Source organism: Mya arenaria, chromosome 4 (genome assembly GCF_026914265.1).
Source record: "Mya arenaria isolate MELC-2E11 chromosome 4, ASM2691426v1".
NCBI lineage: Eukaryota > Metazoa > Mollusca > Bivalvia > Myida > Myidae > Mya > Mya arenaria.
Window position 1 is genome coordinate 33,998,953 of NC_069125.1, and position 27,809 is coordinate 34,026,761.

The following is a 27,809-nucleotide window of genomic DNA, read 5'->3' on the forward strand; positions in this document are numbered from 1 at the left end:
TAAGAACTGATTTTAGAAGCAGTCCTGATAAATATCCTAATTCCAGCTATGCCCATTGGCAATTAGCAACGGATAAGTTTGACTTCTTGCACTGACTGCCAGATATCTTATGTTCAGATTTTTTTCTGTTTTATCGGAAACACACACTATGTTATTATTACATCATTTTCAGTATTCTTTAACGATTTAAATTCTAATTCATTATTAAACTAATTAACAACTACGAATATCACGATACCTTGTGTTTTTCTCTTCAAATATGTGATCGTGAAGTAGTGTGTTCAATGCTCCCCAGAGTCAAATTCAGAAAAAAATATCCATTTTGACTATGATGAACACGATATCATTTTGCAGTTTGTGTTTGTCAGAAGCTATACATTTTTGCACTGTAATCCAATTCATCCTTGTTAATATACGACGTGAGCCAACGACTTTTAATAGACAAAACAACCCAAGAATTTCTGTCTCCTTATTTTGACCGGAAGTTTCGCAATCATTCCACGAAACGCGAACAACATACTGAATCTATAAAAAAATTCACAATAAACACGCTTAAAGTTCTCCACTGTTTGATATAAATAATGAAAAATAAACATCGGAACGTTTTTGTAGTAAAACATTTCTATATAGCTGCAGAAATTGCGAGAAATAAGGGGTATGACAAAAACTACTTTCACTTTTGACAGGACGTTGTTATGGTAACGGGTACCTGTTCTGTTTCCCCGCATATTTCCGACTGGTTTACGTGGTTTGTGCAGTAAAAAGACCTATAAATTAATGACAATTGGTACACCAGTTGGTTCTGGGATATGGGTTATAGAACACTAATTTTATTTTCTTCTTAACATTGGAGCAACGTTCGTCGGAAAAAATAAAAATAAAACTACGAAAATGAATTTTATTTTTATTTGGGTTTTGCAATATTTAGGTACGGCGCTCCCGTAAATCTAAAGATATAAAAACTCTGGCCTTACCATGTGTCTTTTAGCAACTTCTTGCATACACCAGATGGCATATGGTATCTTTTTCATCAATCAAAAACACTGATTTCACTTGGTACTAAACTGCACGAACATATATCTCAGTCAATATTTAATATTCAGGAGAGATTTTTTTAGACAAGGTTGAAAAAAAGTTATTTCTAACTGAGAGTAGTGATAAGTCATTTTTGGTCAAAATGTTGTTTGGTACCCTTTTGCACCAATGGGACGATTTATTCATCACATGGTCCACCTTGTTTCTAGTTTAATATAACTACCACATACTTTTCTGTTTTTCTGTAATATAGGTGCAGACAGGGGTAAAATCTGTCTCATTTTCCTTATTTCTGAACAATTTGCACGATCTTTACAAAATGCACTCGATGCATAGGCCCAATACTGTGGTTCGTGGAAAGTAACAGTAAATAATTGATCAAATTCTAAAAAACTAGTATTTGGAAAAAAGGAAGACGGATTACATTTTAAAAAAGCCAAATCGATGTAGTTAAAGAATATAGATACCTCGGTTTATACGTTAGTTGAAGCAGTTCTTTTCAAAAATCAAAGTACATATTGCTAATCATCTTTCCTTACCTATAGAGTTACAAATTGAAATTTTTAATTAAACTTCAAAACCCACACTGCATTGTGGGACGGAACTTTTGGGGCACGGCAACAATGATGTTTTAGAAAGAGTTCAACTACGATTCCTTAAGTATATTTTAAAGTTAAAGCGATCTGCTCCAAATTATATGGTCTATGGTGAAACCGGATAAATGCCGCTTTCTGTTGATATTGAAGAAATGTGACTGCCTTCTAAACAGACACTGATAACAAAGTTTCGTCTATAATATATAATATTATATAGAATTATTCAGTCCACTATATTGCGCAACGATTGAAAGAAAATTTATGAATAACCAGAATAAAGAACAGATGTTAAACTTAATACTGTTTGTTTCAGCAATTGTTTTGATAACAATATAGTTGTATGACATGCCTGATTACCTAATCAGAACTTGTGCCATTTTGTTTCCAACTGTTATGATATTTTATTGACTCCTCATCTATTTATTTATGTGACAAGAGTCCACCCAAATTAATTGCACTGTTAATTTACTTATTATAAGATATTCTGTAAAAAATCATGTAAGAAATTTAATCTATATATGTATGCACTTCACTCGTTCTCCTCTGTGCTATTTATCATATGATGTTACATTTTTTATCCATGTTCGTATTGGAATAAGTAAAATAAACGTAACTTGACTTGACCTCAATTGTTCGAAATAACTGAATTTGAAAGATAAATAATGCAACACACAAACTTCTGTTTATTTTGAAATTTATTGGTAAAGTTCAATAGTCTCCAGATCTGTGAAAAGTACATTTGACATATATTTATATATGTATATAATGACATGTATATGTTAGAGGATAAAGCTGTTGGTAATTGGTTACTTTATGCAGAAATGCCGATACCTGAGAAGCCCTTTACTTCGAAATATCTCAGTCACTGCTTATGATATTCAATGAAACTTGGTACACGTGTTGCCAGAGACAATTTGCACAAGTACAGCAAGACCAATAAATCTGGCTTTTATAATTGTATTAGTCACACTAGTATACTTCTTGTTAAACAAATGACGAGAGATGGCGTTCGCTCCATGACCCTCTTGTTGATCCTTTTGCTTATTTCTTAACAAAACAAGTTATCGTGGATCAAGATCACATTTCTACAGAACTGTTAAATGTTAATAATTACCTGACTGTGCATATATGAAAATAAAATAACGATGAATACTTAATGTATTCAGAAACACTTAATTCAAGCCAAATTTAATGCCTGATGTGCTCACTTCATCATCAATAAAGTGAATTAAGGTGATCTAGAATATACAAGAGTGAAGAAAAGGTAACCAACCATTAACACAACTATCAAAACTAATGTTCAAAGTTTATCACAAAACGCACACGTTTATTGGTATGGTGTGAGACATCACGAAGACGCAAGTGTCTGGTACGGATGGACCTGCTTGCTAATTCATCCGATAATTGTTCCGAATTAATAGTGCATTGATAATACAATGAAAACTACTAGGACACACACAGTAGTGGAACAATATCAAGCCTGTTTAGGGGCACAACGTAAGGGCCCAAAATTACACTGAACGAGATACACACCACAATGTTCAAACACAACAAACAGACCAAAATGACTCTTGGAGTAGTTTGTCTAACCCAGCCTTTGCACCAAGCACTGTTTTCGTCGTGCCTGTTTCAGTATCGAGGAGGACAATATTGCAAACTCTCTTTCACGCAAACAGCAAGTCAAATCTAAAAGCTATGTTGGAAATGCAAAATAATTAATGTTATTGATAGTTGGTCAGAATATCAAACGTAAGTCTCAGACTTTAATTGCATCATATCTTTGAAAGGTACTCTTAATTTTTTTATTCCTTCGTCTGCAGATAGAGTCGGGATCCCCAATCATTGAAGTACTTCGGGTTAACCTATTATTTTATTATTATTTGTTTTATTATTAAGTTTCCTCTGATTAATGCATTCTTTGATAAGATTTACCATAGACGTTTCTACTTTATTCCGGATTGGTGGGACAATAGTGAGGTTGTGCACAAAAACTAGTTTAAACCCCCAGAAATTTTACATTTAACTGACCGTTCCAAGGCGGTGCCCTATTTTTATATAGTAAATATGTTCTGTGTTGTTTGTGGAGTTGTGTGCTGTTGTTCTATGTTTCTGGTTTGTGATTTGTTTTTGTTTTTGTAATCTATGTGCTCTGGCGTTTATCCTGTGTCATTGTACAGGGTTTATTTTTAACTTTCGACTACTGTGCTTGTTTCTGTAGTTTTTCATATAAATGTTAAGTTCTACAACTATGACGTAACTTTATCTTTACTAAAAAAGTACACATGGTGAACCCATGCTTAAATCTTTACACATCGATGTATTGTCGATTTTATGAATGCTTGTTTTCCTACCAGATAGTTGCTTCAAATCTTTGCAGTATTGGATAAATACAAACATCTAATAATAGTTGACAAGTTCGTCTTTAGACCTTCAGCAGTTCAATATTCACAATTCACTCATTATTCCACACAGTGGTATGCCTTGTCTAACAACACACCACCCTCTGAGGTATAGTCTACTTTCAGCTTTGAAAGTAAATGTCTTGATTTTGTTATCACTCTTGCTTCCAACGAATATGTTCTGCTGACTTCCGCAGAAGCCAATACCAAGTGGTTTGTCTTGTCCATGTTTAGAAACGCGCCGTATTTTAATAGTACCTGGTTCAGTGTCGATGAGAGCAATATTATTCCTATCTCTCCCGCAAACAGCAAGATGACCATTACCTTTCACATCCAGGTAATGTTGAACTTCCAAAATGGGGTCTAAATGTTTAGCAAGAATATCCAACGTAAGACTAAGCTTTACTACTGCGTGGCTTTTACTCTCAGACCAAAGACTCTTGGTGGATTTTTAATATATGATTCTTATATTGAATGGACCCTTAAGTAAATCGTTTCCAACTAATTTGTTCTCAATTCTCAAGGCCCATGGCTTTAATATGTTTCGCAATTTGAAGCATAATTACAACTTGTTTTTATCGTGGCAATCCCCTCTGCAATTTATATCTAGTTTGATTTGTTCCTGGATGGAAAGTGCATCTTCATTGATTTTTTCAAATTGAATTGTTGCTTGCCTAGGTAAAGTGACTGCTGCTTTGGTCGGGGCCACAATGCATACATCCCATGGAATGGAGAACAAATTCAATTCAGAAACAGTTTTGTATCTCTTTGTGTTCAAATTTGTAACAGCAAGATAACTTCTGTCCCCATAATCAGCAAAAAGAATATTGTCATCGGACAGAATGTTCATTCCACTTAGTCAGAAGGGGTAGTCTATAATATTAGTTAATGTCACTGAATAGAAGATAAAATAGGTTGTGGGACTACTGTAAGATAGCGTGCTTTATTAGAGGGTAAACATATATTAAAACATCATACTGAGTTTTAGACTGAATTTGTATTGCTTATTTGTAATTTAGGTAATTTATACAATATTTATAATCTATAACAGCTAATATGAATACTAAATGATGTCCTTAGTGGAAGGAGCAGTAAGTGTGTGGGATATATATTAATATCTTTAAAATAATCATGGGCAGATCCTGGATTTGACGTTAGAGGTACTGCGCCACATTCCCACATTAGACCCCAGACATCGTAAAGCAGTGTTTTATTATGCCCACAAAATATCAATTGGTCTTACCTTTTCATGATCAAGTCATTTTGCTTGTGAATTTCATGTGGTGGACTTTACTTAATATGTGTGTTGTTAGTTGTTGAAAATCAACAACAGCAGCTTTTTATGTTGTTTTTTGTTTATAGACATTTTTGGTGACTTTCAAGACGGGTTTCTGTGATAGTTATGTGTAAAAATCGGATAATGTTGTTTTCTAGGTTAAGCATTATTGTGAACAGAGTAAAAGTTTTCGCCAAACCTACAGAAGAGACGATAACTTTTGATTAATTGATATTATTTTATTATGAACAACTTCCCTTTGATATGAAAACAGTGGATAAATATGGGCATGTTTCGTGCCATGATATCTTTTTAATCGTTCACCATTTTATTGTAAAATGATTTGTTTGAACACCAACACAAAACATATATGTTGAGTAAATTGTTTAATCATTCATTTATGTTGTTCTTTTTAACACTATAGTACAGACATATATAAAGGTATATCGTAGTAAAGGCATGTTGTCAGGGGTGGATCGAGGATTTGACGTTTGAGGGGGCGTAACTTGCGCCCCTGCCTTTAGAACCGAATCATTTGGGGTAAAAGTGTAGGTAAGGAAGGTTTGGGGTTCTCCCTACATTTTTTATAACAATTGCAAGTCCGAAAGCGTGTATTTCGGGCGTATTCTATTATTTTGTTCTCTTATATTGAAATAAAAAGTAAACATGGAAGATGTTGTTTTGTTGTTGTTGTTTTTGTGTTGTTGTTGTTGTTGTTTTTTGTTGTTTTTTTGTTGTTGTTGTTTTTTGTTTTTTTGTTGTTGTTGGTTTTTTTTGTTGTTTTTTTTTGTGGGGGGGCGCTCCCTGGAATCGCTAGTGGTAGTTTGTTATAGTTTTATGTGAGCAGCTGTAATATAAAGCTCAAATCCTGTTCCCGAATAGAAACGTGTTCCTGCAAGGATACCAGGAGTGCTTCTAAAATTGCCCTTACTGGAAACATTTGGGCACGACCAGTCAGGAGTTACCAGACCAAAACTTCTTTTTTTGTATTTTTTGTTCCTTGTCAATTGCAAAATATCGACCAATCACATATTAATTTTACAAGACCGGGCTGGTGAGTCAGAGCTTTGGGATTTCTGGTACTAGTTCGACTCAAAGGTTGTCCATGAAGAGTCTGTATTAATATTATAGACTGAATGAATGCCCATCAAAGTAGAGAAAAATGAGGGCATTTATGTAGTAATTGACGCCTGCTACCTTGAAGTCTTAAATCACCGGTTTTAGCACAGTGACCATGTTAACCAGTTGTTGGTGAATTTCTTTATTTAAACACATTGATTGAATTTTACAACAAACGCGTCTTTCTTTCTGCTAATTTCTGAACTAAGTTTTTTTCACTTCTAGATAAAATTCCACATGCCTTCTTACAGAACTTCTCGATACGCCCCATTACACCACTTCCGTGCATTAAGAAGTATCACTGGGAGTGATGTATGTTCATACAAGATATAATATACAAGATATACGATATAAGAATCTTTATTTTGAGTCTAGTATATGATTACAAGAAGTATTGACTAAATGAGCTCATTTCCGATATGAATAACAAACATACATAACATAACAAAGAGTTGGTATCCTGGAAATAAAAGCGTATAGTTTTAAATAGGTACAATATTTAAACAAGTATTAACAAAAGCCGTTTCTTTATATATCCATGCATAAAAGATTGATTAGAGCACTGTATACAGTGACAACATCAACAAGTGTTCACGACTGTACGGTCCATCCACAAGCGCATATTTCCTCTAGTTGACATTCCATTGTAAAATGGTTAGTTCTTTCAAGAGTATAAATTAATGATAATCGTATACATTTAAAGCAGCAAAAATGTAAGTAGCATTATGTACATGGGAATAACAATATAGTAGAGTTCTGTTTAGTTTATAAAAAATGTTATAACTAAATTCACCTTGCAATTGTATGAAATGAACATCTAATTTGAATGTTATTCACGTTCAAAATGCAGGTTAAAATATTTTCTGGCGTATAACTGACACATTTTGTCAAGTGGGTGTAGGCCATCTACACAGCTTCGAACGTAAATGTCTTAATATGATTGTGTCCATTGTCTCTAATGAACATTTTCTGCTGACTGCGGGCGAAGCAAACACTAAATGGTTTATCCACACACACACACACACACGCGCACACACGCACACACACACACACACACAGCCAGTTGACCGTGCGGAAACCTCACAAAAGGGTCTTGATATTTAGCTAGAAAATACAAGGTAAGGCTAAGTTTTGCCACTGCGTTACTTTTTTGTTCACAACAATAAATACACGAGAGGAAGCAATCTCTGTTCTGGCTAGTTAATTTGTTCATAACTTTATATTGACCATAAAATAAATAAATATCAGTTGAATTCTTCCTGCTGATATATTCTCTTTACCATACTAGCGATGCTTTCCTCTAAAGCCTATTCAGTCATCCGTTCGAATGTAAATATCTTGATATAGTTACCCCCCTTGCTTCCAACGAACATTTTCTGCTGACTACGTAAGAAACAAACGCTGATCGGTTTGTCTAATCCATCATTTGCACCAAGCAGTGTTTTCATCGTACTTGCGGCAGTGTCGAGGAGAACAATATTGTTGGTATCTCTCCCGCAAACAGCAAGTTCACCATTCCCTATCACGTCTAGACCATGAGGCCATTTCAAAATGGGGTCTTGGTATTGAGCCAAAACACCCAACGTAAGACTAAGCTTAAATACTGTGTGGCTTTCTCTGTCAACAACAAAGACACATGGTGACTTCTCTTTCATGATTCTTACATCCAATGGACCCATAAATAACTCGATTCCAACTGATTTGTTGTCAATTTTATGGATCATTCTTCCTTCGAGGCTCATGGCTTCAATTTTCTTAGCATTTTTGAAGCAAACATACAGCTTCTTATCGTGATAATCCACGCCTCTGCAGTCTCCATCTAGCTTGATTTCTCCCTGGATGGTAAGTGCATCGCCATTGATTTCTACAAATTGAATCGTTGCTTTTCTAGGCAAAGTTACTGCTGCTTTAGTTGGGGTCACAAGGCATAACTGCCATGGATAGGAATCCATTTGCAATTGAGAAACAGTTCTATTTCTTTTCGTGTCCAATATTTTTAGAGAATAACTCCCGAACCCATAATCAGCGATAAGTATATTGTCTTCTGACAGAATCTTCAGTCCACTCACCCAGCAGGGGTGGAATGCGCTATCTTTGGAGGACCATGCAACGATTTCAGCTGATGAGGCCTTTCTGAATGGGAAACCTGTGGAATACAGTAACATACAATTGCGTATCGCACATTAAAATTTACTTGAAATGATGGGTTACAAGAGCGTTCTTATACAGAGAATCTGTTCCGTTCTCGACTAATATTTACGTGCATGTTTTTATTCTTATATTTATGCTTAGCAATGGCTTTTGAGGTACTAGTAATTGATTTACACAATTACGAAGCAATGAATTATGATGTCACAACTGAAGATGTAATGTACGTGTAAAATGCTATATATATATATATAGTATTAGAAACTATTGTGATGCATCATTTCAAAAGCGTATACCTACAAAAAATAAGCTTATTACGTTCTTTACCTTAACATAATGAACAAAATAACAGACTATTTCAAAGTGTAATTTAATCAAATATCCTTGTAAACTTCAATAAAACATGCTTTTATGGTAATTAACATACAAACCTTTCATTGTTTGCTTTTGTAGTGGCATTTTCTTGGTTTCCTTAATAGTCCCTAAGGCTGTCAGGGACTTCATCAGATCAGTAGTTTCGTGGTCCTTAGCAAACTTGGAAGTCTGAATTGACATATTCGTATTTATATCATCTAACGTTGTTCGAATTTCCTCCAGCTGACGTTTGGACTGTTTAGCCACAACAAATAACTGATTAATGTTATTTTCATGTGATTCTAGACTGGATTTGATTGCGTTCATTTGATCTTTTGCAACCTGGCATTTCTTTTTAAAATATTGAACATTTTCATCATTGATTTTCTTGATATCATTCACCTTGGCTAGCAGCTCTTTCTCTCTCTTGTCGAAGTATGCAACTACCTCTGCTCTGTGTTCTCGTATTTGTTTGAGTTCTTCAGCTACCTCTTCTTCAATAGTCTTCAGGCACGTTTCAATCAATTTATCACAGTTTTCTAGGTCGCGGTCCACTTTTGCAATGTTGATATTTAGACTTTCAAAGTCCTTGCCCTGCCGAAAGCCTTCAGCAATGTCTTGTATATGGTCAATTTTGCATGTTTGATGACCTACAACAATACAGTCTCTGCAATTAAGAGAATCGTGTTCGGAGCAGAAAAACTTGATAACTTCATTGGAATGACTCGGACATTGTTCCGTACATCCGGTTAATCCTTTTTTACCATCTGCCTTGTTAGGAGAATGAAGATATGGCATGGAATCACCACTGAGTACAACATGGTCTTGGGTAACCTTCATATTTCTATGGACTTTGACACAGCTTAAGCAGAGGTATTCATCGCAGTTCTTACAGAAGCTGTTAGCAGCAATGCGACTGCTCCCTTTCTCACAAGGGCTACAGTAGATTGTGCCATCAGCCGACGAATTGTCAACATCATCTGAATGGTCAATACCCTGAATTTCCATCATAAAAGCTGAAAGAAAGCATACTTATCATACAAATATGCACTCATTTGGAACTCCTCGGCCATTTTATCGAAAACAACCTCGGATGTATGCCGGTACATTAGTAGAAGTAGTTCTTAATATTTTGAATTATATCATTAATTAAATGTAGTAGTTAAGCTTATATTTGTTGATCTAAGTTTAAATTGATTGCCAGTGAAGTGTATTATTGCAAGCATAATTAAGATTACCAAGAGATAGCAGGGGTGTAGAAATATGTGCGTAAAGACTATTTGCCAAATAGTTTTCCACCTACCCTAATATCATGTAATTAGTAATATTGTGGTATTATAAGGCCACCAGTATACATTACAAAGGGACTACAAGATTCAGTGGTATGGTCCATTACTTCTAGGTGTATATGGCCAAAACTAAATTGCACCTTTCAATGTTTTGCTTGCCTGTTTGGTATTTAATTGTAAACTGTGTTATGGTCTCCATTTACATGTAAAACCTTTAGCAGAAATTATTCAAGGTGTACAACGTAAGTTAGGAACTTAAGATGTTTAATTAATACTGGCTTATGGAATAATGTTTTTATGAGCTTTTCATATAAAATACCTCACAAAGAGTCCTTAACCCTAAATATCAGATGCCAGAACAACCCATTAACCCTACATGTTGGTGCTTCAGAACAAATCCAGCCTCACACATCAATCTGTCTGACAATATTTTCATGACTCTATGTAGTACATAACCAACCGTCCAATATACTTCTCAATCTGTCATTCAATACTTCAAAACGTACCAATTTATATGCTCTTCTATCTGTCCAATATATCTGTTCAGAATTGCATTGCCTTGTCTTATTCAGCTTGTATATGGATATACACTGTTAGTCCTGAAAATATATAAGAAAACATTCCACCACATTTACCAACAAACTCATAACTCATGATATAAGTCCCTGTACCTTTATGAGACTGTTTTCCCAAAGCACAGAATATTTCTATACCAAAACTGCATATGAGCCCCATATCTTATGAGACTATTTTTTAAACTTCAGTACAGAACTATAAAAAAATCTACCTGTGAACCCCTATATATATCTTATAAGACTATTTTACAGACTCCAGAGCATGACTATCTAAAAATCTACATATGAAACCCTTTATCTTATGAGACTTTTTCCAAGTCTCCAGAAGGTAACTTTCCAAAAATCTGCATATTGGCCCCAATATCTAATGATACTGTTTTCCAGACTCCAGAACGCAACTGTCTAAAATCAGCATATTGGCCCCAACATCAAATGAGACTGTTTTCCAGACTCCAGAACGTAACTGTCTAAAAATCTGCATATTGGCCCCAATATATAATGAGACTGTTTTCCAGACTCCAGATCGTAACAGTTTAAAAATCTGCATATGAGCCCCCATATCTAATGAGACTGTTTTCCAGACTCCAGAATGTAACTGTCTAAAATCTGCATATTGGCCCCAATATCTAATGAGACTGTTTTCCAGACTCCAGAACGCAACTGTCTAAAATCTGCATATTGGCCCCAATATCAAATGAGACTGTTTTCCAGACTCCAGAACGTAACTGTCTAAAAATCTGCATATTGGCCCCAATATATAATGAGACTGTTTTCCAGACTCCAGATCGTAACAGTTTAAAAATCTGCATATGAGCCCCCATATCTAATGAGACTGTTTTCCAGACTCCAGAATGTAACTGTCTAAAATCTGCATATTGGCCCCAATATCTAATGAGACTGTTTTCCAGACTCCAGAACGTAACTGTCTATAAATCTGCATATGAACCCCCGTACCTAATGAGACTGTTTTCCAGACTCCAGAACGTAACTGTCTAAAAATCTGCATATTGGCCCCCATTTCTTGTGAGACTGTTTTCCAGACTCCAGAACATAACTGTCTAAAAATCTGCATATGAGCCCCATGCATGTATTGTGAGACTGTTTTCCAGACTCCAGAACGTCACTGTCTAAAAATCTGCGTATTGACCCCAATATCTAAAAAGTGTTTTCCATACTCCAGAAAGTAACTGTCTAAAAATCTGCATATTGGCCCCAATATATTATGAGACTGTTTTCCAGACTCCAGAACGTAACTGTCTAAAAACCTGTATATTGGCCCCCATTTTTTGTGAGACTGTTTTGAAGTGTTTTCCAGACTCCAGAACGTAACTGTCTAAAAATCTGCATATGAGCCCCCATACCTTGTGAGACTGTTTTCCAGACTCCAGAACGTAACTATCTAAATCTGCATTTGAGCCCCCATATCTTGTGAGACTGTTTTCCAGACCCCAGAACGTAACTATCTAAAACTGCATATGAGCCTCATGCATATCTTGTGAGACTGTCTTCCAGACTCCAGAACGTAACTGTCTTTAAAATCTGCGTATTGACCCCATATCTTGTGAGACTGTCATCCAGACTCCAGAACATAACTGAGTATGAGCCCCAATATCTTATGACACTGTTTACCAGGCTCCAGAACGTAACTGTTTAAAAATCTGCATATGAGCCCCCATATCTTATGAGACTGTTTTCCAGACTCCAGAACAAAATTATCTACCATACTAAAACTTTTTTCCAAACCAAGAGGTTTCTTATATAATAGTACTGCATATGTCGTGAGGTATAAAGCACCTAACTGGTCTATGTCTGCCAACAGGAAGTTTCATATACCAGACTGTTCGTAAAGGTCTGTAGTTTCTGGAATGGCTAATCATTTTGTTCAATGCCGATGCCAAGCTGAGAAATCCAAGAAACACAAACATTTAGTAAGTATTCATTCATAAATATTTAAATTCATTCTACGTTAAGTGTGCATATTTTTGGAAGAAATGTTTCAAAATAACTACGCAAAATGCTTTTGTAACCACTTTTATTTTGAAGAACTATGTTCTCTTGGTAAAATTCAGAAGTCAGTGACATCAAACAGGTCCTATATTTTTAGCTCACCTGAGCACAAAGTGCTCAAGGTGAGCTATTGTGATCAGTCTATGTCTGGCGTCTGTCATCCGTCGTTCGGCGTCAACAATTGGTTATAATCATCTTCTAATCCTAAACCGCTTTGACAATTTTGATGAAACTTCATAGTAATGATCCTTGGTTGGTGCTTTTTCAAGATTGTTCAAAGAAATGAATTCCATGCAGAACTCTGGTTGCAACCTTAAGGAAAATGTCAACAATTGGTTATAATCATCTTCTTCTCCTAAAGCGCTCGGACAATTTTGATGAAACTTCAAAGGAATGCTCCTTGATTGGTGCTTGTTCAAATTTGTTCAAAGAAATGAATTCCATGAAGAACTCTGGTTGCCATGGCAACCTAAAGGAAATGTCAACAATTGATTATAATCATCATCTTCTCCTAAACCCCTTGGACAATTTTAATGAAAGTTCATAGGAATGATTCTTAGTTGGTGCTTTTTCAAAATTGATCAAAGAAATAAATTCCATGCAGAACTCTGGTTGCCATGGCAACCTAAAGGAAAAGTGTCAACAATTGGTTATAATCATCATCTTCTCCTAAAGCCCTTGGACAATTTCAATGAAACTTCATAGGAATGATCCTTGGTTGGTGCTTTTTCAAAATTGTTCAAAGAAATGAATTCCATGCAGAACTCTGGTTGCCATTGCAACCTAAAGGAAAAATTACAAAACTTTTTTTGGCAAATACTATGAACCCTAGTGTTTAAATAGTTGGTGTGTTACATTGTTGATTGGTTATCTACCATTTTTATTCAAATTATGCCCCTGGAGAAAAATTGGCCTCACCCCGTGGGTTATAATTTCATTATATTAAGTACATTTTGTTAAAATCTGTAAAGTTTACTCTTGAAGCAAAGGCTGCAAGTCTTGCTATATGGTCTCTTTTTTTGTTGGAGATTCCACTACTTTCTATTTTTAGTAACAAGATTTTAAATTTTATCAAGTCTTCAACATAGTCACTTCTGAGGTAATTATTGTTCCTTTTTTTAGGTTCATAGATCAAATAATTATTATACATTTTATTCTTTAGAAGAAATTTCATTTTTACTAAATAATAAATTTAATAATCAGACTTTTCCATTGAAGTTTATGTAGATTATTGTTCATACAGATGCTACAATCTTATCTTCTGTGTGGATAGTGTTATTCACTTATAATGTATATAAAGAAAAAGAAGGAATGTGATGTTGATCTAGTTGGGCAATTGTGATGATATAAATTGAAGGATTAAAATGTGATCTAAAGTTTGATTTTTAGAACTTAAAGCAGTTTATTGATTTTATTGGATGTCACTGTTTGTTGTTTGTGTATCTATACTAAAAATTTTGTCAGTGTGCAAGCAATTTAACATAGTTTTGTCAGTGTGCAGACAATTGAACAAAGTCCTGTCACTGTGTTGGTAATTGAACAAAGTCCTGTCAGTGTGCAGGCAACTGAAAAAGTCCTTTCAGTGTGCAAGTATCTGTACCAAGTGCTGTCAGTGTGCAGTCAATTATCAAGTCCTGTAAGTGTGTTGCGCAGGCAACTGAACAAAGTCCTGTCAGTTTGCCAGTGTGCAATCAACTGAACAAAATCCTGTCAGTGTGCAGTCAATCACCAAGTCCTGTCAGTGTGCAGGAAACTGTGACAAATCTTGTCAGTGTGCAGGCAACCATGACAAGTCCTGTCAGTGATTATCCAGGCAACATGTTTGACCAGTATGTTTTTATGCCCCTGAAGGTGGGTTTATTAAAATCACATTGTCCGTCCGTCCGTCTGTCCGTCAGTCACTCCGTGAGTCTGGCTCAATAACTCGTGTCCGTGCTGTAACTTTCTCTTGTATTGAAAGTTATTAATATAACTTGCCACATGTGTTCGACATACCAAGACGATGTGTCGTGTTGTGTTTATTCACAATGGAATGCTGCATATAAGAACATAGAGTATAAGTTTTCATGTCCGGGCTGTAACTTTCTCTTGTATGGACATAATTAAAATCACTTGCCACATGTGTTTGACATATCAAGACGACGTGTCGTGTGCAAGACCCGTGTCCCTACCTCTAAGGTCAAGGTCACACTATGTATTATTCACAATGGAATGCTGCAAATATAAGGACAAAGAGTATAGGTTGTCGTGTCTGGGCTATAACTTTCTCTTGTATAAACAGATTCTAAAATGACTTGCCACATGCGTTTCATTCATAGAAAACTTAAACAATAAATACAAAGAAAATAAATGGTTTTCTTTATGTTCTAAATTGTAATAATTAAACAGTTAAACTAATATTTTTTAAAGTTCGAAATACAGTAGTCTCACTGTTTCTGGTAGTAAATAATTATAACATTTTAAATAAGAATAAGATAATATCTGCCAATATATGTTTAAAGGATATAATAAATGCATAAAAACCTCTCAGTTTCGGTTTTAAATTCTGCTCTATTTCGCATTTTTTCTAAATTTCTAATAAGCAATTGCATTTACCTGAATTGTTTCCATCATTATATTCACAGTTAAATTCTTATTTTATATGATGTTGTTAAACTAAAACTTCCCATTTACAAATGGTATCGATATCACTTTAAGTGTGCGTGTCTTTAAATTGATATTATGTAATTACTTCACCGAAAAAAAAAGATTGTTAGACTAAATATTTCCATTCAAAATTCTGGTATATGTCTAAAGCTGTAAATGTAATATGATCTGCATGCTCAGAGATATATACTCCACCTATAGCCATATCACGCACCAATAAACCATCGATTGGCAACTGCCCGATATCGGTGAAACGATAAGAATTAATAATTTATCCACAATCCTTAGCACGCGCTCGGCAGATATCGGAAAATTCCGATCGGTGATTAACGGCGATCTACGGTTATTTCTGCCAGCTCTGCTGATATTTTTTTAACACCGATCGACATGTCGCATGTAATATGTTTGTAGTTTGTCGTTATTGTATTTTCTCTAATTATCGAAGTATTAATCAGGACCTAATATGTTCCTGATTAAATTTATATTTAGTTTTAATTAATGTTTTTCTTTATGTATATATTCGGCCGATGTCGGACGTCTCGAAAACGACCACACGGTAAGATCTCGGAATGAAATTGCGCTGCACGCGTGGGTTTGAGCTAATCGCATTAACACAGACAAGAGTTGCCAACACACGGTTTATAGGTCCGTGGCCATATGTATTCAGTCGCTATAATAAACTCAGTACAGGAACATCTCTGAAATTCCAGCACTCTGTAACCTCTTCTGGACAATTTCCTTTTTTGTTAGGCCAACCAACCATTATTGTATCTCTTAGGACGCTAAGACCTTTGTATAGTTTTGTTTCCCTTCTTATCTCATTTAACTTCCTATCAGTTATAGGTAAGTTTGTATGACCAAATGCACTTGGGGGTCCATAGCTTCCGAGTAACTAGGTTAAGTGTCCCTTACGGATTTTCTACTTAGAGTATCAGCCAACGGTACATTCTTTCCGTTCTTAAACTCTAATTTGGTGTTATACCTTTGCAGTTGTAATATCATTCGTTGTAACCTAGCAGGGGCCTGGTAGAATGTTTTTTATGATAGAAACCAATGGGAGATGATCATTTTGAACTATGACCTCTCTGCCGTAGATATATTGCTCAAATCTACGACAACCAAACCAAATGGAATACATTTCCTTTTCAATTTGAGCATAGTTTTGCTCCCTTTTCGCCAATGTTTTTGACGCGTATGCTGGACGTTCATTTTGTTACAATGTGGCACCCAACCCTACTTTGCTGCTTTCGCACTGCAAAGTACAAGGCTTCTTTGGATCATAAAATGCAAGTACAAGAGAACTTGTCATCATGTCCTTGACCTTTTGAAAAGCTTCGTCATGTTCCTTTTCCCAATGGAAGTGAACATTCTTCGCACAAAGCTGCCTTAAAGGGCTTGTGACTGTTGCCAAGTTTGGCGCAAACTTCGATAAATATTGACCATACCCAAAATTGTTTCTAACTCAGCTTGGCTTTGTGGAGAGCTCATTTCTGCTAAAGCAGATATTTTCGATTTGTCTGCTTTTAGACCATCACATGACCAAAATATGAAACTTCACTAACACTTACATGAAGCTTATCTTGGTTAAACTTGATTCCCATTTCTCTTGACCTATTCATGACCAATCTCAAATTTGCATCATGCTCCTGTTCGGTCTTTCCAAAAACCAAAATACCATCAACAATAGCTACGATGCCTGGCAAACCTTCAAAACATTCGTCAATTTTCCTCTTGATCATGTTTCTATGATAAACTTTGTTTGATGTGAGTCTTGATAACACTGAACACACATGTGAGCTTATACATTTTCGTGGACATAATTTTGTGATCAGAACACTACAGTATATATATAGAAGTACATATATATATATACATATATTATTGAAGACACAGAATATTTATGTTTTATTGATTATGCATGATTTGTTATCGTTTAAAAGAGGGAGATGTTCTGGTATATGTCTAAAGCTGTAAATGTATATTTTTCATACTGGAAAATACTTTCCGTTTGTAGCAGAACTATTTACGGTAGTTATAAGCTTCATGTATCATTTTTGTGCGTAAAACAATGAACACTATCCTGTGTATACATATAATCAGTGTGCAATGCAAAACTGTTTACATGTGTAATAATTATGATAAACGTAAGTGCTTATTCACTGAACTGGAATTACTAATCATGATAAATAGCCTTGTTCTTTGTAATATAGTTCGCTTCATTATTGCACCATTAATGAATTATTATAACGTTTACTATACTATAATACTAGAAATATAATCACTTATATTTGACATAATGTACCAAATGTTGCAATATTAAAGATCAATGAACATTTCGTATTGTATCGTGCGACGTTAAACAAGACCAGCAGATCCCTTCAGAGAAAAGCATGCTCGACCCTGAAGGGGTCTACTTGTCTTTATATACACTAACTTCTCACTGTTTGCTCTGTATGTAACTTTATGAGTACTCTCTTAAAAGTATAAGTTGAGTTCATTTGTTTCGAGTAATTGACAAACCAGGATGGAAATTGAAAAAAAAAATGTCATTCATTCAAATTATATGACGTATGTCGTTATAAACTAACAATATACATGACACCAAACAAAGTTGGAGATAAATTAAACGTCCTCCAATAGAATATATCAAATAATAAAAAATGCATTATGTAAGGCAGATGATAAGATAACAGTATAGTAAAGGTAAGCTATAAAGGATCGGACACGAGTTGTCATTTAAAACAAGATTTTATTAAACGATTTCCTGAAATTTGTTAATAAGCGAGCCTCTTTCCGAATGGCTCTAATTATTAATTTTATTGTTTGTTTGCATCTCTTATTTTGTAAGAGTGTTATTCTGTACATTAGTTTTTATAATAATGGACATCTGTCTGTGTTCTTTCCCGCTATGTTTTATTCGAGTTTCCATTTGCTAGATCTTGATATGTTTCGGAATTTTCTTCCATGAATTTCCTCGCTAAAACCTCTGTTTTCTGTTTATTGTTTCCTAATACAGTCCCATTTTCTGTATCAGTGGAAGTAAAATGATCCTTGCTTGGTTTGTAAGTTTCATCAAGATCAAAGTCATTGTAACCTTCTTCACTTGGATCTATTAATTTTATTTGACAGGTTACCTCAGTCCTTCACACCTTTGTGTATCTGTTAATGAAAAATCATCTTCAGAATTGGAACTCTGTATAGCAGGCCCGTCATGAATAGTTCTGTTTGACGCTATAGTATTTCCACATATTGAATTCTCAGAATAGCATTTCTGTCTAATACCAATTAAATCAGCTTTTGCGTCGCAAAGTAGATATCCTCATCTTACCATGTAATCTTACTAAAACATTATTTTGTTATAACTACCTTACTAAATTTATAAATAAATATTTAGATGTATATTACGCTAAGTACACATCCCATACTACATATCGCAATGCAAAATTAGAACGGATAAACCAAAAATACCACAACTTTACAGTCTAATAATATATTCAGTTATATTCAACGCATCCCAAATAAAGTTATAATCATTATTACTTAATTTTGTTTTGTAGGTGACTGAAAACAATCCTTACATTTATTATGGTATCCACATCTACCTTCTTGATCTTCTGTCCTTATGAATAACCACTGAGTACAACATGGGTCTTGGGTGACCTAAGGATGTTTATGGATTATTTTGATACAGCTTGAGCAGAGATATTCTTTGCAGTTGATACAGAAGCCTTTAACATGAACGCTACCGCCGACGAATTCTCAATATCTTTAGGGTCAATACCCTTGAGTTCCATTATTAAAGCTAAAATAAATCATACTTCGAAATGCGTTTTCTCTGAAATTGCAACCAATTCAATTACAATGTATTTAATAGCCATTTGATCGCAGTACATGTCACATAGAACTTGTTTGGTTTGCTTTTGTAAAATATTAATAAGATAAAGGCTTCCATATTTGCAGTTAAATTTATATTTTATATACGGTTGTTATAACATTTAGTTAATTAAACTAAACATTCCATTCACAAGTGGTTGCAATGTCACATTCAGAGTGCGTGTTTTGAATTAATAATCAGTAATTACTTTATGGAAAATAGTACTTTTAATACATGTTTTTAAACTTCCTTGTTTGTTTTCAACTAGTTTTTTTATAATTATGTTTGACATGCAAACTTGTACTATAAAGGTCTATGTTCTTCACTCTGAATGTATACAGACATAACTATTAGGTCATATTTTTTCTATACACTCGTATGTTAAACATCTAGCTTTTGTGCCCGCCTTCTTCAACAAGAAAGACTATTAAATTTTAATACAACTAAAAATTGGACAGCAAAAAAAGTCTATATTAGTTAATGTCACTGAATAAAAGTTAAAATAGGTTGTGGGACTAATGTAAGATAGCGTTCTTTGCTAGAGGGTAAACATATATTAAAACATCATACTGAGTTTTAGACTGAATTTGTATTGTTTATTTGTAATATAAGTACTTTATACAATACTATACATTTCTAATCTATAACTGCTTATATAAATACTAATATATAATAATGATGTCCTTAGTGGAAGGAACAGTGCGCCACATTCCCACATTAGACCCCGACACCGTAAAGCAGTGTTTCATTATGCCCACAAAATATCAATTGGTCTTACCTTTTTATGTTAGGTCATTTTGCTTGTGAATTTCATGTGGTGAACTTTTTTCAATATGTGTGTTGTTAGTTGTTGAAAAACAACAACAGCAGACGAGCGTTTGCGTGCAATTTGTATGGGTTTTTTTGTTTATAGACATTTTTGGTGACTTTCAGGTCAGGTTTCTGCGATAGTTATGTGTAAAAATCGGATAATGTTGATTTCTAGGTCAAGGCCAATCATTGATGTGAACAGAGTGAACAGTTCTCGCCAATATTTATGCAAAAAGCTAAGAGGCCGATAACTTTTGATATATTGCTAGTACGTTATTACGAACTGTGATAAATAAGGGCATGTTTCGTGCCATGATATCTTCTTTATCGTTGACCATTTTATTGTAATATGATTTGAATAAACACAAACACAAAACATCTGTTGAATAAATTTTTAAATCTTTCATTTCTGTTTTTTTCTTTCTAACTCCGTAGTTAAAAAGGTATATCGAAGTAAAGGTATGTAGTTTGTTATAATTTTATGTGAGCAGCTGTAGCCTTATAGTACATATAACACTCAAATCCATTTCCCGATTTGAAACCTGTTCCTGCAAGGATACGAGAAGAGCTTCTTAAATGTCCTTACTGGAAACATTTGGGTAAGACCAGTCAAGAGTTACCAGACCAAAAACATTTCTTCTTTGCATTTTATGTTCTTTGTCAATTGAAAAATTGACCAATCGCATTTTAATTTTACCAGACCGGCCTGGTGGACCAGAGCTTTGGGATTTTTGGTACTAGTTTGACTAAGAATGTGTCCCTGAATAGTCTGTAATAATATTATAGACTGATTGAATGCCCATCAAGGTAGAGAAAAGTGAGGGTATACATATATAGTAATTGACGCCTGATCCCTTCAAGTCACCGGTGTTAGCACGGTAACAATGTTAACAAGTTCAATGTTGGTGAATTTCTTCATCTAAACACATTGATTGAATTTTACAACATATACACCTTTTTTCTTTTTGCGATTTTCGGAACTAAATATAAATTTCCACATGCCTTATTACATAACTTCTCGATGTTATCTAGAGCTATCACCGGATGTGTTTAATATCCCCACTACACAACCTCCTTGTAATAAGAAGTATCACATGGAATGACGTTTGTTCATAAAACATACAATTTACAAGATATACGATATAAGAATCTTTATTTAAAGTCGAGTATATGTTACACCTTTAACTGCTTACTAAATATTGCATTTATGAAAAAAAAAATAATTACTGATAACAAGATGGCAGCCGTGAATTTAATAGCTGAAAAGGCAAAATATTAAATGATTGGTGAATGCTAAGAGATTTAATATGATCTACTATCGTCTCATAAGGTAGAAATACTGTGTTTTCTGCACCTTTCTTTCAAATTAAACACAGTATCCTTCATAAGAACCATTTTTTAACATTTATTAATCCTTTTTGGTAAATTAAAACAATTGTATTAAATATGGTAAATCTTATTTGGGAGTAATAGTGCATCTTTAAGTATATTGAATTGTATTATTTCTTTAACAGACTTTGAGCCAACTGAAATAACTTGAAATATGTTTTGATTTGTTTGGAAAGAAACCAATTTACCAAAATGTTTCTTTCGTCTTCAAGAATGCCCTATGAAGATAATGGCTACTAGAATAAGAAACTACTAACATCTGTGGAATAATGCATGAATCTTCCTTTTTTGCTTTTCACAGCATAGCACAGTTTTTAACTGAGTTGACTGTTATAATAAAACAAATTGCACAGTACTCCTCCTGAACACAATCAATATGTGTACGAAGTTAAAAGTCAATACCGAGAATGTTATGAAGTTATGGAGTGAAGAAAAATAAACGTGCAAAAAATACCATACATGAAATAATGTTTCTTATGCACAGCACTTCAGCTTAACACGGTTAATATGTGTACAAAGTTTTTATAAATATGTATGCGAAAAACTACAGAAACAAGCTCAGTAGCAAAAAGTTTAAACATAAACATAAACGCCAAAGACATAAAACATAAAAACAAAAAAAATACAAGCAAGAAACATGGAAAAATAGCCAAAACCTAAAAAACATATTTAATTTTAATATGGAGAAAAGTAGACTTGTCCCGATGTCCCAGGACGGACAGAAAGAGGGACCGACGGACGTACGGGACAAGGTGATTCATATATAGCCCCAAATGTTAGGGCATAATAATGACATGTTAATGACTAAAAAGCTGATTAAAATGTTTAATTCAAATCTAAGATGTTAATGTCATACAATAACTTAAAACGGAGTATCAACAAAGTATATATAGTATACATTGTTTAGGATTTCCTTTAGTATAGAATAAAAATACATACAGAAGAACAAGCTATAAATGTTTACACAATCACAATGAATTATGAAAAACAAATTTTAAAGCGTCTGTTTTTTAGGTCAAGCGATTGTCTATGGACTGGCAGAAGGGTCCGAATTCCAGACGTGTATTGCTTATGTTAAGTTTGTTGTCGAACATTTGCCAATTAATTACCATAAGCAAACGCAACACCGGACATATTAATATTAACATTTTCAACACCACCACCAGAAACATTAATCCGCACTACAATACCACCACCAGAAATATTAATCAGCATTATCAATACCACCATCAGAAATATTATTCCGCCTTATCAACACCACCACCAGAAACATTAATCCGCATTATCAATACCACCACCAGAAATATTAATCAGCATTATCAACACCACAGCCAGATATATAACTACTATTAGCAACACCACCACCAAAAAATGAATAACTATTATCGACACCACGACCAGAGATATAAATTAGCATTATCAACACCACCACAAGAACTATAGATAACTATTAGCAACACCAACCCCAGAAATATTAATCAGCATTATCAACCTCACCATGCAGGTTCGACATATCAATGAACATTATCAACAGCACAACCCGAAATATTAATCAGCATTATCAATCTCACCATGCAGGTTCGACATATCAATGAACATTATCAACAGCACAACCCGAAATATTAATCAGCAATATCAACACAACATCCATAACGTGTCTACTTTTAAATGTTAATAATTACCTGTACATGTGAGAAAATAAACTGACTAATGGTTATTGATAAATTCATACAGAAATACTTAATACATTCCAAATTAAAGTCTTGGATGGTATTCAAAATTGGTCTCAACTGGATCTAAAAACGATATACTAGCTAATTGGATTGTGTCATGTAAATAACGGACCTAAACAGTGACTGAAATCAATGATGTATGACCATAATGTCATAAGTTGCATATTGAATATCATCCCTTTTGTGCACATTTTATACAAAAAACAACAACAAATCTTCAATAAGGTATAGTGTAATGAGTTCCATTTATCTAGAATAAAAAAGTAACGACATTGTTTCACACAAAAATGGAGACCATTTTTTAAATTGTATCACAAAAATGAACATTGTTATTTTGCTTCTTAACAATTAACTTATTTAACTTTTCGTAACAACTCGACCGTCTCCGACAAACTTCGAGACAGACCTCATAAATACAATGGTAACAACTCGGCCGCCCATCTCCGAGGTGTTTCGATTTTTTTTTGTGTAAGGAACTAATATAAAGTAATAATAATAATTATCTGGTAATATTTCTTGTTTTTATGATATTTTATTGAAGCAATATGTTTTAACCCGGAATTCCGGTCGGAATAACTACCCACTTTTGGTACAAAACAATTTGTACTTGAAGGATTTGCCATATCAAAAATAGTAAAAAAATCCGTCAACCTACAATTATTTGAACTATGTTGTCATCGCGCTAACAATACAACACTCTCTGAAGTGTCGTCTCTGGGAAAAGCTACATAGCTTTGAATGTTAATGTCTTAATATGATCATGCCCATTGCCTCCAACGAAGAAGTTCTGCTGACTCCGGGAGAAGCAAACACTAAATGGGTTATCCAATCTACTGGTTTGTGCAATCCATCCTTTGAATCCAGCAGTGTTAGTTTACTCTCTCTCTCACACACGCACGCACGCACGCACGCGCGCACCCCCCCCCCCCCCCCCCCACACACACACAGCTAGTTGGCGTTCCCTAACACATCATGTTTGGCCATGCGGAAACTTCACAATATGGTCTTGATATTTAGCCCGAAAATTCAAGGTGAGGCTAAGTTTTGCCACTGCGTTACTTTTTCGTTCACAACAATAAATACACGTGAGGAAGCAATAATTTGTTTATAACTTTATATAGACCATAAAATATATGAATATCAGTTGAATTCTTCCTGCTGATATATTCTCTTTACCCTACTAACGAAGCTTTCCTCTAAAGCCTATTCAATCATCCGTTCGAATGTAAATATCTTGATATAGTTACCCCCCTTGCTTCCAACGAACATTTTCTGCTGACTACGTAAGAAACAAACGCTGATAGGTTTGTCTATTCCATCATTTGCACCAAGCAGTGTTTTCATCGTACCTGCTGCAGTGTCGATGAGAACAATAGTGTTGGTATCTCTCCCGCAAACAGCAAGTTCACCATTCCCTATCACGTCTAGACCATGTGGACATTTCATAATTGGGTCTTGATATTGAGCCAGAACACCCAACGTAAGACTAAGCTTAATTACTGTGTGGCTTTCTCTGTCAACAACAAAGACACATGGTGACTTCTCTTTCATTATTCTTACATTCAATGGACCCATAAATAACTCGTTTCCAACTGATTTGTTGTCAATTTTATGGATCATTCTTCCTTCAAGGCTCATGGCTTCAATTTTTTTAGCATTTTTGAAGCATACATACAACTTTTTATCATGATAGTCTACGCCTCTGCAGTCTCCATCTAGCTTGATTTCTCCCTGGATGGTAAGTGCATCTCCATTGATTTCTATAAATTGAATCGTTGCTTGCCTAGGTAAAGTTACTGCTGCTTTGGTCGGGGTCACAAGGCATGATTCCCATGGAAAATATGCTAGTTTCAATTGAGAAACAACTTTATTGCTCTTTGTGTTCAAAAGTCTTACAGAAGAACTTCCGTACCCACAATCAGCGACAAGTATTTTGTCGTCTGACAGAAAGGTGATTCCACTCAGCCAGCTTGGGGTGAACATTTTACCTTGCCTGACTAAGATTTCAGCTGATGAGGCCTTTTTGAATGGAAAACCTGAGGAATACAGTAACATTCAATTGTATACCACATATTAACATTGACAGTAACATGGAATGATGGATGCAAAAAAATCATTCTTATACAGGGAATCTTTGACGTTTTCGACTAAATTTTACCTGCAGGTTTTATTATGAATGCATGTTTTCCTTTTACTTATGGTCAGACCTTAGCACTTAGCATTCAAATGTTACCATGTCATCTACCTATTTCATTCCTAACTACCAAATATATTACCTTTCTGGATCACAACTAAATATCACATACATGTATAATACTAATATATTTCAAATTATTGTAATGCGTCATTTTAAAAGCGCGTATACACTTATAAACAACAAGCTTCACAAGGGCCTATAACCAAATGCTTTATCCAAATAGAGTGAACCTATTTAAAGGACTGTTATTCAAAGTGAAGTATGAAGAAGTATTTCCTTTTAAACTTAAACAATATATAGTTAAAGAAACAATCAAACACACCCTTATTTGTTGGTTTTTGTAGTGGCATTTTCTTGTTTTCCTCAATAGTCCCAAGGGCTGTAAGAGACTTCATCAGATTAGTAGTTTCGTGGTCCTTAACAAACTTGGAAGTCTGCATTGACAAATTTGTGTTCATATCATCTAACGTTGTTCGAATTTCCTCCAGCTGACGTTTGGACTGTTTAGCCACAATAAATAACTGATTTACGTTATTTTCATGTGATTCTAGACTTGTTTTGATTGCGTTCATTTTATATTTTGCAACCTGGCATCTTTTTTTAAAAGATTGAACATTTTCATCATTGATTTTCTTGATATCATTCACCTTGGCTAGCAGCTCTTTTTCTCTCTTGTCGAAGTATGCAACCAGCTCCTCTCTGTGTGCCCGTATTTGTTCGAGTTCTTCAGCCACCTCTTCTTCAATAGTCTTCAGGCATGTTTCAATCAATTTATCGCAGTTTTCTAGGTCGCGGTCCACTTTTGCAATGTTGGTATTCAGACTTTCAAAGTCCTTGCCCAGCCGAAAGCCTTCAGCAATGTCTGGTATATAGTCAATTTTGCATGTTTGATGACCTACAACAATACAATCTCTGCAATTAAGAGAATCGTGTTTGGAGCAGAAAAACTTGATAACTTCATTGGAATGACTCGGACATTGTTCCGTACATCCAGTTAATTCTTTTTTACCATCTTTAGGCGAATGAAAATATGGCATGGAATCACCACTGAGTACAACATGGTCTTGGGTAACCTTCATATTTGTATGGCTACCGTCCCCTTTCTCACAGGGGCTACAGTAGATTGTGTCATCAGCCGACGAATTGTCAACATCATCTGAATGGTCAATACCCTGAAGTTCCATCATAAAAACTGAAATAAAGCATACTTATCATACATATATGCAAAGTAAAATACGCAAAGTATACCACACAGCCATTCCATTTTAGATGATGTAAGCTTTTGCTATGTACATTGTTATTTAGATAGAACTTATATATTGAAGTACACATACCTATACATAAACTCCTCGCATTAGTTAACGTTAAACAACATGCTTAAATAGTATCACTCATAAATTAGAGTGATTGTATAGACCTTGTTTTACTTAATTTCTAATTAGAAATTGCATTTACCTGAATTGCTTCCATCATTATATTTACAGTTAAATTCTTATTTTATATGATGTTGTTAAACTAAAACTTCCCATTTACAAATGGTGTCGATATCACTTTCAGCGCGCGTGTTTTTGAATTGATATTATGTAATTACTTCACTGAAAAAAGATTGTTAGACTAAATCTTTCCAGTCCAAATGGTGACAATATCACTATCAGCGCGCGTGTTTTTGAATTTTGTAATTACTTCATGGAAAAAGATTACGGTTTTAATGTTCTTGGTTTGATGTCTGATCACAGAAAGTCAAACAAAACAATGCATTTAATTATGTTTGACCTTCAATATTTTCATTTATTAGAATTTTCTTTGGCACAACTACTCGTAAATAAAAAATAATAATTTATTAACGCATGAACTAGAATATCGAAATTTTGTGTCTGTCTAAATACAACATGAAAGAAAATTGAATTTAAATAAAACGAAAAACTTTGGACATTTGTGCAAAATGTTGAACATATTATAAATGGAGAAAAAGAGTTTATGTCACTATTGAAACGTTTAAATTCTATTCGAAACTAGTCTGAGGGTGCGAGAGGGTATACCATATTAAAACATTACACCGAAAGCGATTCACACAATACTATACTTTTCTGATCGATAACAGTTTATATAAATGATGCCTTTAATGCAAGGAAACATTTTAATATGTGGAGAATATTTATTTATAACATGCTCTACCTTGTTCCTAGTTTAATATAACTACCACATATTTTTCTATTTTTCTGTAATATAGATGTCAGACAGGGGTAAAATCTGTCAGACAGGGGTAAAACCTGTCTCCAATTTCGTTTTCCTTGTTTCTGAACAATTTGCACGATCTTTACAAAATGCACTCGATGCATACGCCCAATACTGTGGTTCCTGG

At 34.5% G+C, this 27,809-nt stretch overlaps 2 protein-coding genes across 3 annotated transcripts; both read right to left on the reverse strand.

The window, feature by feature from the left end:
• Nucleotides 1-6,790: 6,790 nt before the first annotated feature.
• Nucleotides 6,791-15,685, reverse strand: LOC128232281 (uncharacterized). Of its 2 annotated transcripts, none has more exons than XM_052945759.1 (4): nt 15,659-15,685; nt 10,723-10,815; nt 9,005-9,943; nt 6,791-8,571 (listed from the first exon to the last, which is right to left on the reverse strand). In XM_052945759.1, exons 3-4 carry the CDS (start codon nt 9,936-9,938, stop codon nt 7,733-7,735), a joined length of 1,773 nt encoding a protein of 590 aa, XP_052801719.1. In that variant the 5' UTR covers nt 9,939-9,943; nt 10,723-10,815; nt 15,659-15,685; the 3' UTR covers nt 6,791-7,732. The 2 variants fall into 2 exon arrangements, with proteins under 2 accessions (XP_052801719.1, XP_052801717.1); XM_052945757.1 differs by lacking the exon at nt 15,659-15,685 and adding an exon at nt 15,394-15,582.
• A 9,057-nt stretch (nt 15,686-24,742) lies between these two features.
• On the reverse strand, nt 24,743-27,037 carry LOC128230764 (tripartite motif-containing protein 66-like). The gene is made up of 4 exons (XM_052943204.1): nt 26,903-27,037; nt 25,770-26,639; nt 25,147-25,286; nt 24,743-24,763 (listed from the first exon to the last, which is right to left on the reverse strand). The coding sequence occupies exons 2-4, from the start codon at nt 26,632-26,634 to the stop codon at nt 24,743-24,745; spliced, it is 1,026 nt and encodes a 341-aa protein (XP_052799164.1). The 5' UTR covers nt 26,635-26,639; nt 26,903-27,037.
• Between the last annotated feature and the right edge of the window lie 772 nt (nt 27,038-27,809).

Bases quoted from the DNA above. Each gene is read 5' to 3' on its own strand.
- LOC128232281 (XM_052945759.1), bottom strand. From the start codon at position 9,938: ATGATGGAAATTCAGGGTATTGACCATTCAGATGATGTTGACAATTCG. The intron at 8,572-9,004 runs GTTTGTATGTTA...TGTATTCCACAG, and splicing joins ACAAAAGCAAACAATGAAAG to GTTTCCCATTCAGAAAGGCC.
- LOC128230764 (XM_052943204.1), bottom strand. From the start codon at position 26,634: ATGATGGAACTTCAGGGTATTGACCATTCAGATGATGTTGACAATTCG. The intron at 25,287-25,769 runs GTGTGTTTGATT...TGTATTCCTCAG, and splicing joins ACAAAAACCAACAAATAAGG to GTTTTCCATTCAAAAAGGCC. The intron at 24,764-25,146 runs GTAAGACTTTTG...TGTTGTTGACAG, and splicing joins GTGGGTACGGAAGTTCTTCT to AGAAAGCCACACAGTAATTA.